The 15,034-nt window shown below is 32.7% G+C and overlaps 2 protein-coding genes across 4 annotated transcripts; one reads left to right on the forward strand and one right to left on the reverse strand.

Annotated features, from left to right (window-relative positions):
• Positions 1 to 5,964: 5,964 nt before the first annotated feature.
• LOC140803340 (uncharacterized) lies at positions 5,965 to 8,209 on the forward strand. Its single transcript, XM_073159182.1, has 7 exons — positions 5,965 to 6,465; positions 6,581 to 6,822; positions 6,956 to 7,078; positions 7,164 to 7,280; positions 7,382 to 7,564; positions 7,644 to 7,785; positions 7,880 to 8,209. The coding sequence occupies exons 1-7, from the start codon at positions 6,093 to 6,095 to the stop codon at positions 8,056 to 8,058; spliced, it is 1,359 nt and encodes a 452-aa protein (XP_073015283.1). The 5' UTR covers positions 5,965 to 6,092; the 3' UTR covers positions 8,059 to 8,209.
• A 146-nt stretch (positions 8,210 to 8,355) lies between these two features.
• On the reverse strand, positions 8,356 to 12,597 carry LOC140803338 (phosphoethanolamine N-methyltransferase 1-like). 3 transcript variants are annotated; one of them, XM_073159181.1, is made up of 12 exons: positions 12,344 to 12,597; positions 11,955 to 12,070; positions 10,835 to 10,972; positions 10,607 to 10,744; positions 10,332 to 10,475; positions 10,093 to 10,203; positions 9,867 to 10,008; positions 9,493 to 9,773; positions 8,986 to 9,147; positions 8,854 to 8,907; positions 8,684 to 8,758; positions 8,356 to 8,571 (listed from the first exon to the last, which is right to left on the reverse strand). In XM_073159181.1, the coding sequence occupies exons 2-12, from the start codon at positions 12,003 to 12,005 to the stop codon at positions 8,473 to 8,475; spliced, it is 1,395 nt and encodes a 464-aa protein (XP_073015282.1). In that variant the 5' UTR covers positions 12,006 to 12,070; positions 12,344 to 12,597; the 3' UTR covers positions 8,356 to 8,472. The 3 variants fall into 3 exon arrangements, with proteins under 3 accessions (XP_073015282.1, XP_073015281.1, XP_073015280.1); XM_073159180.1 differs by having other exon boundaries at positions 11,955 to 12,064; positions 12,182 to 12,597; XM_073159179.1 differs by having other exon boundaries at positions 12,182 to 12,597.
• Positions 12,598 to 15,034: the final 2,437 nt, after the last annotated feature.

Here is a 15,034-nt window from a genome sequence, read left to right on the forward strand (position 1 = left end):
AAGTCCATGCAATACACCAAGAAAACCTAATTAATACCCTGATTAGCAATATAAATACTCCATCATATTTTATTTTTTTTAGAGGAAACGATTAAAAAATACATGTTTTTTTAAAAAAATTTGTGAGCAAAACAACACATGGCCATTATATATATATATATATATATATATATATATATATATATATATATATATATATATATATATATATATATATATATATATATATATAAAATCTCTTTTCAACATGAAATATAATTGTAGGAATTAAGTAGTAATCATTTTTCTATATATAATAAAAATTATAAGTACATATAAGAAATGGGAAAAAAGTGACTCCAATTCACAAAAAGACCTTAATTAGATAATAAAATAACATTTAAACTTACTTTTACTGGAGATTTTACCGGTACAATTCGATACAGAGGCCAAATTCATCGACAACTTATAAAATGATCTCTTAGTTTTGCAATTTGTTCGACCACAACTTGGTTTATAATCAATAAAATGGAATTATATATACTGATTTCATCCCATAGTTAATAATAAATTTAAAATTTATAAACAGAAAAAAGGAGGAAACGAATACAAAAATATCAATACCTGAAATTAATTAAAGACTAAAATTAGGACACGCCATATGTACGTATATATGATCTATTGAATACAACTTGTCCGCTTGATATCATCACGACATTAAACACCTTGTGGCTTGATATCAACCGGCCGGTGATCATTAGAAAGCTTGACAGGGAAAAAAATACCAAAAAATAAACAAATAAAAATGGTTTTGTTAGTGGTTGTAGGCTACTGATTTTTTTGGATGATACTCATATAAAACTAACTATAAAGGTAGTATTTAAGTTGTTGTATCGAATGATGTCAAAACTGATCTTTTCACAATTGCTTATACTCTTATAGACGCAAAGAATGATGTGAATTGTGATTGATTTTGTTACCATTTGAGAAGTGTCTTACTCCATATCAAGGTCTTCAATTCGATGAGTTCACTTTTTTTCGCGGACTAATATGCTGGTATTATTAATTGAAAGAAAAAATAATCTTGGATTTTAAGATATAATTTATTCTTTCAAATAATCTTTTTTTTTTAAATTTAATTTCCTTATTGATATGATTGTGTGAAATATATAATATTTATGATAAGGATTTTATGATATGGTATTATTAATTTAAAAAAAATTATTTCTAATAAAACTCTTGATTTCCATATTTTGTAGATTTCATTTTTTGAAGGTAAACCCTAGGAGATGATGAAACTATAAATAAGAGAAGCAAGCTAATGAAGGAACAATGATTCTGCTTTTGTCTATTCACTTGGAAGTTTTTGTTGCTGCGTACTGGTGCACCTTAGCACATTGTGAAATTCAGAGAAAAACTATTTACAAAGACGTTGTTTTCAAGAGTGATATTGCACGTGTTGTCGTGATCGTTGGGGACATCTGCAGACAACATATGTGCAAGTGTTGACTGAAGATTACGTTTTGTTGCTCCAGTTTTTGGCATCACATTTTTGCTTTCTTGAATATGTTTTAGTGTTGGTAGTTATTTTAGAAAGCAGGTTATTTTATCAAAGGGTTGAGAAAATTGATTTTCATTAAACTCACTAGTAATTAGTTTTTGTAAACCGAAAAGTGTTTTCTTGTGATTATTTTGTCCTGAGGTACCGCACAAGTATAAATACTTGTGCACAACTAGTTCTGAGTTATTTTAGTTTAAGCTATTTATTCGTATTATATTATTCTGCTGCGTATTGAGCCAAGTGTTACAACATTTGGAACAACATTAAATCTGATACACACAAACTCTCGTATACTTTTTACAATTTATGTTAAACAAAATAATAAACCCCTTTCATTAAGGAAATTCCACAACTATTTGTAGGTAGTCGCCATGATTGTTGTTTAAGATATTTAAATGATAATCTTATGAAGCAGATAAATTCTTAATTACGAATTCTTCACCAATTGTTTTAGAATTTTTATATGTTGTTTGATTTTTTTAAAAGTTGAATGTAAATTGTTTTGCTTTCATTTCAGATGATAAGTTACCCCCGACATTCTAAAAAAGCATCGGTATTTGGTATTTAAGAAATTTGTGTATGCTTGGGCTTTGCAGGAGTGTGAACACCATATAAATATTATATTCGAGCTGATACAACTTTCCAAAAGGTTTGTTGCAAATTTGGATCCTCGTAGTTGGTCAAATGCATTGTTTTTTGGTAATAGATAATGTGTTACAAATAAAAATATAGTCGATCGCTGGAACAATTAGGCCAGTCCAGTTCTTTTTTACTGATTCTGGCTATAATGGACCACATATGTGTGCAAATCATGAACATGATGCACCAACGGTGTGAATCAACATTAGCCATGGTTAAGGAATTAAGTCTGACAAAGGAAAAGATTGTCGCAAGCTATATATTGAATTACAAATCTCGAGAGTGCATCGTTCCTCTAATTGAAAGTTTGAGGTTGCTGATGATGTGAAGTCATTTGTTATGGATTTAATGGACATGCCTTGTTCATGTAAAGCTTGGCATATCGATGAGCTTCCATGCAAGCATACCAAACATTATGTTTGCTTTATGTATATGTGCTAGCTTTCAAAGAAACCCTAAACAATCGCATTACATTACAGATAAAAGAATATTAATTAATATATCTTAAGGACACTCAAAATTTTGAACTCTGGTATTCAAAAGAGATTCTAGTTTCAATTTAATTAGGTATTCGGATGTTGATTATGCAGGTTGTAAGATAGATAAGAAGAGCACAAGTGGAACATGTAAGCTCGTTAGTGACAAATTGATCTCATGAACCAAACATATCGATATCAGACATCATAGATCCGGCCATATGATGAAGAAGGACAGAAGGCTGGAACATGTTTCAACATATCGGCAAGTTGCTGTTATATTCACCAAATTTTTATCGAAAACTAAGTTTTTTTACTTTACAAATATACATTGAATTTTATATTTAAGTTAATTATGCATGTTCTCAAAGGGAATGTGAGATCGAGATGATAAGACAATATTCAGATTTATTAAGCTCAAGTTTATTATTAGCTCAAGTTTATTATCAGTCCGATGTTATCCTATAGCTCTTACTGATGACATTTATGTTGATTAAAGTAATCTGATAAGAACAGTCATTTAATTTTAAGTTTTTTTGAATTTGCCTTAAATAGATTTAATTTCCATATTAATTTTTACGTCAATATTTATTTTACACCTTACTGTACGGTTAAATTTTTTGAATTTTTCAAATTATTTCCAAACATGCTGACATATGGCCTGACATGTTATGTGTTATTAGAACGTATATATTCTCATTATCGTCCATCATTTCCAGTCACTAATCTTAATCTGATTATTTCGCACTCACTCGTAATCTTGCACACATTTATCTTGCAATCTCAAATTTTTTTCTCAATATTCACCATGTCTCCTCCATTCACAACAAGACTCTTCACATTAATTTTGATGTTGTATATGGGCCACAAGTTGAAGGAATAGTTGCTATGTTCAAAACACTGGATGCGTGTGGGCTGAAGACTTTTCTGGGTTGTGTTAGTCATAACTATTAAGATGTTTTGACTCAGTTCTTTTCCACTACAACTGTGGAGAATCAATTATTTTTTTGTACTATATATTGGAGGGAAGACTATTTCATTCAGATTGAAGTTCTTTGCTGATATTTTTGATCTGCCATGCGAGGACATCACAAAATTCTAAAAGTTGCCACCATCAAATCTTCTGGAAAGAAAAACGAAATGAAGGTAGAGTACAAACTCCTGAATAACATAGTGGCAAAATCCCTTATTGCCAAATCCGAATCTTATGATGCCTTCACTGTGGAAAGTTTTGAGGTAATGGTGATCGTATCCTCAAGAATCAAGATCAAATGGTAATCAGTTTTATACAACATTCTTCTTGTGATGGTCTATACTCCAGATAAGCAATCTCAAGGATTTGATGTGCCGATCTGTCAAAATCTAGAGAAGTGTAATGTTCAGATGAGTCAATTTTCAGCACTGCACCACAATTAATTGTATGTTAAATAGTATTTATTCTATATTTATTTGTGATTCTGTTTTGCATTTTTTTTAAATTTAAAATTGATGTTTTAATTTCAAGAGATATTTTTGAAAAACAGGAATCAATAAATATTAAGAGACCAATTTTTTTTACTCATTAATAGTAAAGTTTCTAAAAAACATTGTAGTATAAATTATCATCGACTGAATATGCCAAGTCATGTGATTTCACGATTTTTTTTGGAGTAAGTCTCTTGTGAGACGGTCTAACATTACCGATATTCACAATAAAAAATAATATTCTTAACATAAATAAATAGGTCTCATGTGAGACCGTCTCACGGATTCTAATATATTAGACGGGTCAACCCTACCGATATTCATAATAAAAAGTAATACTCTTAGTATAAAAAGTAATATTTTTTAATGGATGACGTAAATAAGAGATCTGTCTCACAAATACGACCCGTGAGACCGTCTCACACAAGTTTTCGCCTAACATAAAAAGTAATATTTTTTCATATATGACCCAAACAAGATATTTGTCTCACAAAATACGACTTGTAGAGCCATCTTATACAAACTTTTGCCTTTTTTGTCTCAATTGTCATTCAAGCCGTTCACATAATTATATTTAAAATTGAAATGATCCATGAAAAATATATATATATATATATATATATATGTTATAAAAATACTAAATTATATTACTAAGATTTTATAAATTTGTTAAATAAAATTATAAAATAAAAGAAGTCAAATCAGTCAAAATTGAATTATCCACTCACAAGTCTCCGACATGTCACATTTCTTTGGTATGACCCCACACGTTGGGTGATCGAGTTTTAGAACAAAATAAAGTAGGAGGTAATATATATTTTTTAAACTGTAAATAATATTTTTTTACTTCTATAAATCGAACCGAATGGACCAACAATCGATTTAACCGAATTGTTGGAGGTTATCCGAACCACGTGATTTCTCACTAAAATCGAATTAACAAAATAAAACTAGAATCGGTTATTTATGTCGGCAATCGAATTAACCGATTTTTTTTAAAAAAAATTTATAATTAAAATTACTAGTTTAAATATTCTATTTTAATCATAATAAAACATATTATTCATAAAAAATTTAAACTTAAAATAATTATGTACAATATTAAATATAAAAACGTTAAAAAATATTATAAATCATACGTAAAGTTTAATAAAAAAATCAAAATTATTTAATTAATAATTCGGTTAATTGATTTTTGTTTTACTAAAATCGAAATAAAATCGAATTAACTAATTTTTTTAATTTCAAAATCGAATTAATCGAACCGAATTTTCGAATTAATTCGGTTCAGCCGATTAATTTGGTTTAAGTGTTTAACCAAATTTTCACACACCCCTACTTCTATGTTTTTTATATTTAAGTATATCTTACCAATTATGTTTTTTCTACTAACATGAAATTTTATAGGGCTATTTTATTTTTTTAACCCAAATCAACATTTTCTTAAAAAAAAAAAACCTCATTTAGTGTATTTGTTTAACAAATGTGGACGTTAATTTTTTTTAAAAAATGTTGACTTGATCTATTTTCCCAAATATCCCAAATTTTATATACAAAACATTTCGAATGAGGAAAAAAAACACAAATTCGTATTCAAATACTGCCAAAAGATTTAATTTTTAATATTCACACGAAAATGTTGAATATCTATCTACATTCAAAAAACAGGTTGAATATCTGCTTTAAAAAACAAACAAACAAACAAAAAAGTTCAATATCTCGTGTGAAATTATATTCAAATGAAAGTTTTTCTATTGCCAAAAAAAAAAAAAAAATCATTGTCCTTTTCGATTCTTTTATGTGGTGCTAATTAAAGAAATAAACAATGAAATAATCGTGTCAATTCCAACGTGCTCCATTGCTACAGAACACAAAAATGGTAAATCAGCCCAACGGAGATGGCCATCATTGATCTTCAAATCACCTATAAATTCTCTCATAATTTTGGAAAATATACACCCAGTTATTGAAAGATGCCTCCATATTTGACTTGGAAGATGCAGCATGTGAATTCTGCTGCTGTGCCCACAATTCAGTGCTATTTTCATGCTCGCGTTCGTAAAAGAATCACCCATCTCACCATTGTTTCATCTTCCAAATTGTCCTGTTCTTCTGAAAGTAATGATGTGAATCTTTCTTTATTTACTATCAGAGAGAACTTGGCAGAAAAGACTTTGAAAAATGGGAGATTTCATCAAGAATTTGCTGAAAAAAGGAGTTCTGATTCAGCCATGGGTGAGAGACGTTATTCGAGAAAGGAAAGAAGACATTTTTGGAGGAAATCGGTTTTTGGAACCAAGAAATTTAGAAGCATAATCTTGCTTAATGTCATCACCATCATCTATGGTAAGTTGGTCGAATTAAGCTATCAAAAAACAGTTTTTTTATGCTTATTTGAGACCCCATTAATCACAAATTATGATGAAGTTTGAATTTTATTTTATTTTTCTTGATATTGCAGCAAGTGACATAAGCATCATAAAAGATGCTGAATCTTTCACTGATCCAGCATACTTCTCAGCCGTCCGATTTGTTCTGTCGACCATCCCATTTTTACCTTCCATTTTCCAAGCCAGGAACGATATTCAGACCCGTAATTCAGGATTAGAGTTGGGATTATGGGTTGGTTTAGGATATCTGAGTGAGGCTCTTGGATTGCTTACTTCTGATGCAGGCCGTGCTTCGTTTATATCCTTGTTCACAGTAAGCTACTCTTTTGAGATATCTTCTTTAGACCCTTCATATACTGCAAAGGTTGTCGAAATGCATAATTTCTGATAAATATTATGTCGGTGAATGATAAGGAATTAAGGCTAGCTGTTGCGAAATCGGACAGGTTATTGTAATCCCACTTCTTGAAAGTGTCTTTGGAGTAATTGTACCGGCTCGAACATGGTTTGGAATCCTCGTGTCTGTTCTTGGGATTTCCATGCTGGAATGCTGTGGATCGCCTCCGAATGTAAGGACTATTTTAACTTTTTTGGCAATGGATTTGCTTTGCAGTTTCTTGATTTGTTTCCTGCCTGACTATGTTTTTGCCTCAGGTTGGGGATCTTTTCAACTTTTTAAGTGCTATATTCTTTGGCATTCATACGCTCCGCACGGAGCATATGTCCAGGACAGTAGGAGAAGAGAAGTTCCCAGCACTTCTTGGATATGAGGTTTCTTGAGCAAGATCATGCTTGAACTCGCTCTGTGTAGTTCTGTTTTAAGCTAACGCATGGTAGTAGGACTTTACAAGCTACAATGTTTTTTGCTTTAGGTTGCTGTTGTAGCTGTTCTATCCACAATATGGTGCCTAGTTACTGCCAACTTTGATCATAATCAAGATAGTGAAGGGATGTCGTGGACGTGGGAGTTGTTTTCCGATTGGATTTTTGCATTTCCATGGGTACCGGCACTTTATACTGGTGTATTCTCAACTGGGATCGGCTTATGGGGAGAGGTATTAACTGCAGATAAAACCAGATCATCTGTGCTGTTAGTTAGTAATTCTGAAATGGTTGGTTATATCTTTCGAACAGATTGCTGCAATGCGTGAGGTATCAGCAACAGAAACAGCAGTTATCTACGGTTTGGAGCCTGTTTGGGGTGCCGGATTTGCATGGTTTCTGCTGGGAGAAAGGTGGGAAGCTGCTGGATGGATCGGTGCTGCTCTCGTTCTGGGTAACGTTTTTGTTTGCATTCATAAACAGCGAAATGCTTCAAATTTTACAGCCCAAAGAACCAAGAATTTGAATGGTTTTTGTGTTTCTTGCAGGCGGAAGCTTAATGGTGCAAATGTTCGGAGCTGAAGATGGTGAATCCGAAGAGGCTGCCGACAGCAAAAAAGCTTGTGAAATAGTATCAGCATCACACTATACTAATCACCAGAAAACAATGTCTCCTTCTCCGATTATGGCTACTAATCCGAACCTGGTGGCTATATTTAAGAAGTAAAGCTCGAGCCCCTTCGAGAATTTTGCCTACAACAGAGTGCATCGTTTGGTAGCAGTGCCTGAATGTACATTTGAGACTCGGAGTTGATATTAGTGTGGGTGTATACAGGCTAATGCCTATGTATATTTGTACAGTTACAATATTTTCTCAATCCAGTTTGTTTGACAACATAATAAACAAGAGCTAATGTGACACTTATGTGGAAATTGTAACTGCAATAAATTGACAATCACATTCTTGTTGAAGGCACAGTTGCTTACACCAAGATACAAGAGCAGCAGAAATGATCTTCATCACTTGAGAAACATTATAGATACCATTTATGACCCATTTTATTGCAAAGTATCGACAGAGAACTTAAAATACAGACATATTGGGACAACTTTGTGATACCATAGACTTAAAAGATTTGCATTACTTTTTCTTGGCAATAAACAAGCCCCACCTCTGCTCACCAGAGGCACTCCTAACAAGTTTAGCCTTCCAGCCTCCAACTATGTCATTGTAGTCTTCCTGCAGATAAGAATTCAATAAACAATCGACAGAGATTCAGTTTCTGTGACATAGATGGCAAGGATATACAGGAAAGTGTCACATCCAGAATCGATGAATAAGAAGAATGTACCTCTGAGAAGTCACGGATGAATTTTTCCTTATCCTTCTCTATCGTATCCAATTCCTTTTCCAGAACTTTTATGAACTGGAAATCAAGAAACCAACACAAAGTTATTGATAAATTCATTGAAAATACGTGTAAGAAAGAGCTCGATCAGAAAGAGCTTGATGATTTTGCACCTGATTAGTACGATCCTCAGCCACGACTTCGTCAAAGCCTGCATCTCTAAGCATCTGCAAACACAGAAGCATGTTTAATTTATAATCATATGAATAAATGCCGATGGTTCACAATTCTTGGCTAAACCGAACCTGGTCATAGGTATCGACGTCGTGTAGATCATAACCCCTTTGCTTGATATACTCCGAAAATTCAGCAGATGGGATTCCAGCATGTCTGCAGTAATCACTTATAAGAACTTTGCCTCCTGGCTTCAACCACTTGTAGAATGATCTGAATAGAGCAGGTTTGTCCTGAAAATAAAGCCGTAGTTTGCATATTAAGCGATCATAGGATATTTCTTAATCTCCAAGTCCTTTTTATGCATTAAGGAAAACGAAAAGCAAAATCAAAATCTCCATCCGTGGTTTGAGATTCAAATAGTAAGGATTTTACAACTCTTCTACGATGCTGATAGATTAAATTTCAAAAGATTTTTCTGACAAGGAATGGTCAATGCAACAGAACAATTTGGGCACTTTAAAAAAGAAAAAGATCAAGTAAAATATGATGAAAGGTAAAAAAGGGAAAGATTAAGATATGGAATCTTAAATAAATCGAAAGAACTAGCTGTGGGAATTTAAAAGTTGGAAACTAACTTGGATATGCAGTATTGTGTCCCGACTGTAGATAACATCAAAAGTATCGTCAGGGTAATCTTTCTTCGTACAGTCAGCAACCTCGAATTCGACAGCACAGTTGAGACCAATTGCGCGTTCAAAAGCGAAAGAAATCATATTGATGGACAGATCAATGCCAACAACATGAACATCATACTTTTCAGCCATGTAGAAATCGCCTCCTCCAATGCCACATCCCACATCAAGGACTTTCTGACCAGGCTGAAGATTAAGTTTATCAACGAACTCCCGCGTTGTGTCTGCATGAAAAGAATACAAGTAAATCTGAGAAGGGGAATGCATTTATATTGATAATTTAGACAGAAACTATACTAATACTCATGTTAACATACCAATGCCTCCCGTGCTAACAAATCCCGGTCCAAAGACACGCTCGTAACGCAATATGCCACTGGATTTATATTGCACAGTATCCAAGAACTTCTGGAATCCCCTGTCATTATCTGAGGCAACCTTTTGCCAAAGCCAGCAAATCTGGAAAACACAAATGCATTCCATGAGTCATACATAAACTTGGTTTCTTTTCAAAACTTTTTCTAGCACCCAAATAGATATTACCTGATTCTGATTCTTTTTGTTTCTTACATATGCTCCGATGCATTTGAAACCAATAAGATCAAGTTCATATGTGTATCCAGAATCGTTAGATACATGGCATTCTTTAAACAGCTGCAAATTCCGAGCCGTGGAATCAAATTACTCACTTGCTTGTTGAATAAACAGGAAAACAAGCACATATTGTTTTCATATTAGAATTTCAAGTATGAAGCAAAAAGGGTTATGTTTTAGAAGGCAACCTTAGTGTAAAACCGTGGTTCACGGTAGTGAGTCGGGTTATTCTTTCGCTTGTGGTCTCCAGACTGATGGAAACATGATTCTCTGAAAAATATGTGGCCACCTACTTTTAACCATTTGATCATCCTCTCAGCAAGTTTCTCAACCTACAAAACAATAAATTTCTCTTCCTGAGCAGTCAGTTAGCCTAAAAAAACTTAATAGAGAACACGAAGATCGTGTGGCCTTAAGAAGCCAAGCGATTATATTCAAATTAAATGAAGATCCAGAACCTTACCTCTTCATCCGAGAGATACATCAGCAGCCAGTTTGTAAATATCAGGTCTAAAGATGCTTCAGGAAACTTCAAATCTGGGGATGTCACGTCAGCACACATAAACTTGACACCTTTATGGTTCCCATTGATTGTTTCATTCTGCAAACCATAAATCAAGGGGATTATTCACACAACTTCCAGGCAGTTTGTTTATAACCATCCAACTTGAACATATAAATTTCATGGAACCTTCTTTATTGCACTTTCGATGAAGTCGAGAGCCACAAGTTCACCAGCCCTTTTAGCTATTTCACCGGTGAATCGACCAATACCAGCTCCCAGTTCTAGAACTGACTTTCCATCAAATGATGGGAGCAGAGACAGCACCTGTGAAGATGTTAGAGAAAAATGAGTAGCAGAAACAAGGAATTAGTATGATAACTTAGTTAATCATCTCGGCATGATACTATGATCCACAGAAACTACACAAATGCAAGAAAATACATCGGATTGAATGATGAATATGGCCACAAAATTTCCAAATTTATATTTAGAAGTTTAATGGACCAAGGCAAATTGAAAAACCAGGCCTGAACGCAGTTAAAAGGGAACATTTGTAACATAATTTCAAGTTAGAACAAATTTGATAATTTTTTATGATCCTTTTGTTCTTATTTGCACAAATCTACTCATTACAGAGAGGACATTTACTCCAAGAAGCAAACATTTTTCATACTAAAAGCTTGAGCTGATACCTCTCATAAGTCATAACTAGCTTCGATTTCTAAATTTTTGCTAAACATCGTATAATAACCATTACAAAAACATTACAAAAGGCAATGAGTACGAAGAAAAATCCTTTCTTGGACCAAGCAGTGAAGTAGACTTCTTGTTTCATTTGTATTCAGTTCATAAGATTAACTGGAAACAGTATCAGAATCCTAGAAAAAAGTAAAGAAAATGAGAAGAAAGAAACGTTATATTACAAACAACGCTTTATGTGTGAACTTTTTATGCAACTAAAGTCATCATCAAAGTTATCATCCAAGATTCTAAAAGACCACAACTTTTGCGGTGTATGAAAAGGAAAAAAAGATCCTAAGACCTCTCGCATCAATCAAATCTTAACTAAAATCCACTATTACAAACTACTTAAAATTGCACCAGAAAAAAAGTCCTCTGATTTTGATGTAAACCACGTAGAAACAAGCGACTAAACCGAAACTTCTGAAAGATAGAAAAGATCACATCTTTTAAGCTACATCACAAAACTCATAAACAAGAATCAAATTTTTCGAACAAAATAGTTCGTATTCATCGTACCATATACATGTGTATATATATGTATGTGTGTGTGTGTGTCTATTACCTCGGGCCTCTCTTCCTTATCCAGATCAGAGGCTTTAGAATCAAGCATCATAGACTCCACAGTCAAGTCCGCCGTGTGTTCAATCCAGTAACTCTTTTGAACCTCGCGCTCTGTCTCTGTGAACAACACACCACATATATATATAAACAATAACAAGAAACATTTGTTCTTATCCAGCATTTAAAATAGAACACATTAAAGATTCATAAATGTAAAATCCCGTGAACCTTGAACAGCTGCCATGGCCAAAGTACGATCAATTACTGAGCACAAGGAACGGAAAAAGAAACGTTTTTTTTTTTTTTGGAGAAATGGGTCGAAAAGAAAGATGCTATACGATAATGTACTGGACCGCGGATCGATAAATCTGATTAAACAAGATTAGAAACCCTCAATGGCGATTCGGCATCTTGAAAATGTCCTGGATCTTCGGTTATTATACCTCCCCTTTAGCTGCCAAGTTTTATTTGTATCTATTTATAGGCAAAAAAGACCGGAAAAGATCCAAAGATACAAAGCTTGTGGACAACGAGAAAAGAGGTGTACTGCGAGGCAAAGGTGGCCGAGTACTCTGTTCTTGGGGTGCAATTATAGATGGTGAAGCGGCGAGGGGACAGTGCGAATCATGAATCTGGTGGAACCAATAATGTGCAGTCCCACGAGTGGCCATGGAAGATTCGGGGTGAGTATTTTTTAAATCTCCACAAATTTATTTTCAATTTTTATTTTGTATAAAATAATAATAAATAGATTATCTCATTTTATTATAAAAAATATTAGATTCATAAAAAAATTTATTTTATAATGAGACGATCATATTATCCAAATATTAGTAACATCATTCTCGATATAATATAAACTCATTTATGATTTGATTGTTTTAAGGAAGATCTATTATATTATTGGTTATTTAATTATTTTCTTATGTTGCAATATTTAATATTTTTACGTATATATATCATATACTATTAATATAGCAAGAGTCTATGTGAATAACTTTTTTGTGAAGCTATTTTCATAATTTCAATATTGTCATCTTTTTCAATTTAAGGGAAAGTTGAAAATAATCCAAATCAGCTCAAAATTAATATTTATTATTAAAATATTTTATGATAAAAATATATTGTAAATACATATAGAAAAAATATGTATTACCGGCAATGGGTGTGGCCCTATCTCGCTTTATGTTAAACTTGAGGCGTTATGTTATTTGATTTGATCCGTTAATGTGACATCAATATCAAGAGTAAGTCTCGTGTAACTGTGTAAGAATCTTAATCTGTGAGATGGGTCAATCCTACCGATATTCACAATAAAAAATAATACTCTTAGCATAAAAAGTAATATTTTTTTATGGATGACACAAATAAGATATCCGTATCACAAATACGACCCGTGAGACCGTCTCACACAAGTTTTTGTCTAATAGAGTGAGTCTCATGTCAGACCGTCTCACGGATCATAATCTGTGAGACGGGTCAACGCTACGATATTCACAATAAAAAGTAATACTCTTATAATAAAAAGTAATATTTTTTCATGGGTGACCCAAATAAGAGATTCGTCTCACGAATACGACCCGTGAGACCGTCTCACACAAGTTTTTGCCATTAGATTTAATAGTAACATCATGATTTATCGACTTGTAATCACATCTCACTAAGTAAACACAACCTAATAGTATAATAATATCGTATTTATCTTATCAAAAAATACCTGAAATATCGTTTTTTATTGAATTTTTTTAATATTAATTTAAAAAAATAATTTGTTTTTTTTATGTGATTTGCAAAAATACTTCAAACCGGCTTCATAGGCCCGGACCACGGCAACAGACGCTGCCTATGTGACAATATTTTTAGCCGGATCCATATAAGCAGCGTCCTTCTTAGAGGCGGGGTCCATGGCATATTTTTTAAATTTAATTTTTATTTAATAGTTTCCAAAAATAAGTTATTTGAAAACCTGATATTTGACACCATATAACAACCCAATTATTGCATCTAACATGGACAGAAACAAATACATCTTTCTTTATTTTTTTAAAAAATAAATAACATATATTTAAATAAATAAAGATATTTCATAAATAAAAATATGATTTTCTTAAAGATAAACAACATGATATTTTACAAATAAATAATTTTGTGAAAAAAATTGATTAATCGGTTCATGATTGTAAGATGATATATCTTATGTTTAAATAAAAGCCGAATAAAATAGTTCAAAAATTAAATAATGAAATGAATAAGCTAGAATGGTTAATTAAAGTTCAATAAGAAATGAATTTGTTGTGAATCTCGATTCACATACTCCTCTTCAATTACTTAATTCGTTCGACAATGATATACGCTTCCGACATGATTTCCTATCCAATTGAACACGTCCTCTCGAGCTATGCCAAATTAATTCTACTCAGTGAAGTAATTACATCTATTTAATTATTTATCAAAGGTGAATTGCATGTCGTTCTATGAAATCCCTGGCTTTCGCCCCTACCGGATTATGACTATCGACACTCATCCGACTTCATATTTCTATGTAAATTGTAAATTCTTGTATTATGCTATTCGTTCTTATCACTTGCTATTCTCTCGAACTCACTCGCAATATTAAATCTTTATTCAAGTTACCTACGCTTCAACAAAACAATGGAAATAATAGCATAAACAAGAATAAATCAAAAATCGTTGTATGAATGAACTAAACTCGGTTTCGGGGTAGGATCCCCTTAAATCCCAACAAATAATGTAGATTAGCTACTCGATGTCATAATTAAACTACACAAAACAATATTTAAATAAGAGAAAATAAAATCGAAATACTAGACGTGACAAAAATGCGACGAATGTTGCCCGAAAATCTTGAAATCTTCAACTCCAAGCATTCTCCTAGCCTTTTTCTCCCTTCCAAACCTTGGTGGCTGCTGAATAATCCCGAAATCATCCAATAATCATTTCCATATAATCCCCACTCAGAAATAAAGGAAGAAATGGGCCATAAAATCTTTCCAAAATTAAGTGGCGCTCAGGCGGTCAAATCCTACCGCTTGAGTGTTATGTCCTCTGTTTTCATCTCCA

This window comes from Primulina eburnea, chromosome 10 (genome assembly GCF_022965805.1).
Source record: "Primulina eburnea isolate SZY01 chromosome 10, ASM2296580v1, whole genome shotgun sequence".
NCBI classification, from domain to species: domain Eukaryota; kingdom Viridiplantae; phylum Streptophyta; class Magnoliopsida; order Lamiales; family Gesneriaceae; genus Primulina; species Primulina eburnea.

What these genes read in the sequence shown, in the direction of transcription:
- LOC140803338 (XM_073159179.1), bottom strand. An exon ending in TGTATCTCTCGGATGAAGAG is followed by an intron (nt 10,476 to 10,606) that starts GTAAGGTTCTGG and finishes ATTGTTTTGTAG; the next exon opens with GTTGAGAAACTTGCTGAGAG. An exon ending in TCATCCGTGACTTCTCAGAG is followed by an intron (nt 8,572 to 8,683) that starts GTACATTCTTCT and finishes TCTTATCTGCAG; the next exon opens with GAAGACTACAATGACATAGT.
- LOC140803340 (XM_073159182.1), top strand. Translation starts at nt 6,093, where the DNA reads ATGCCTCCATATTTGACTTGGAAGATGCAGCATGTGAATTCTGCTGCT. An exon ending in GCTGTGGATCGCCTCCGAAT is followed by an intron (nt 7,079 to 7,163) that starts GTAAGGACTATT and finishes TTTTTGCCTCAG; the next exon opens with GTTGGGGATCTTTTCAACTT. An exon ending in CAGCACTTCTTGGATATGAG is followed by an intron (nt 7,281 to 7,381) that starts GTTTCTTGAGCA and finishes TTTTTGCTTTAG; the next exon opens with GTTGCTGTTGTAGCTGTTCT.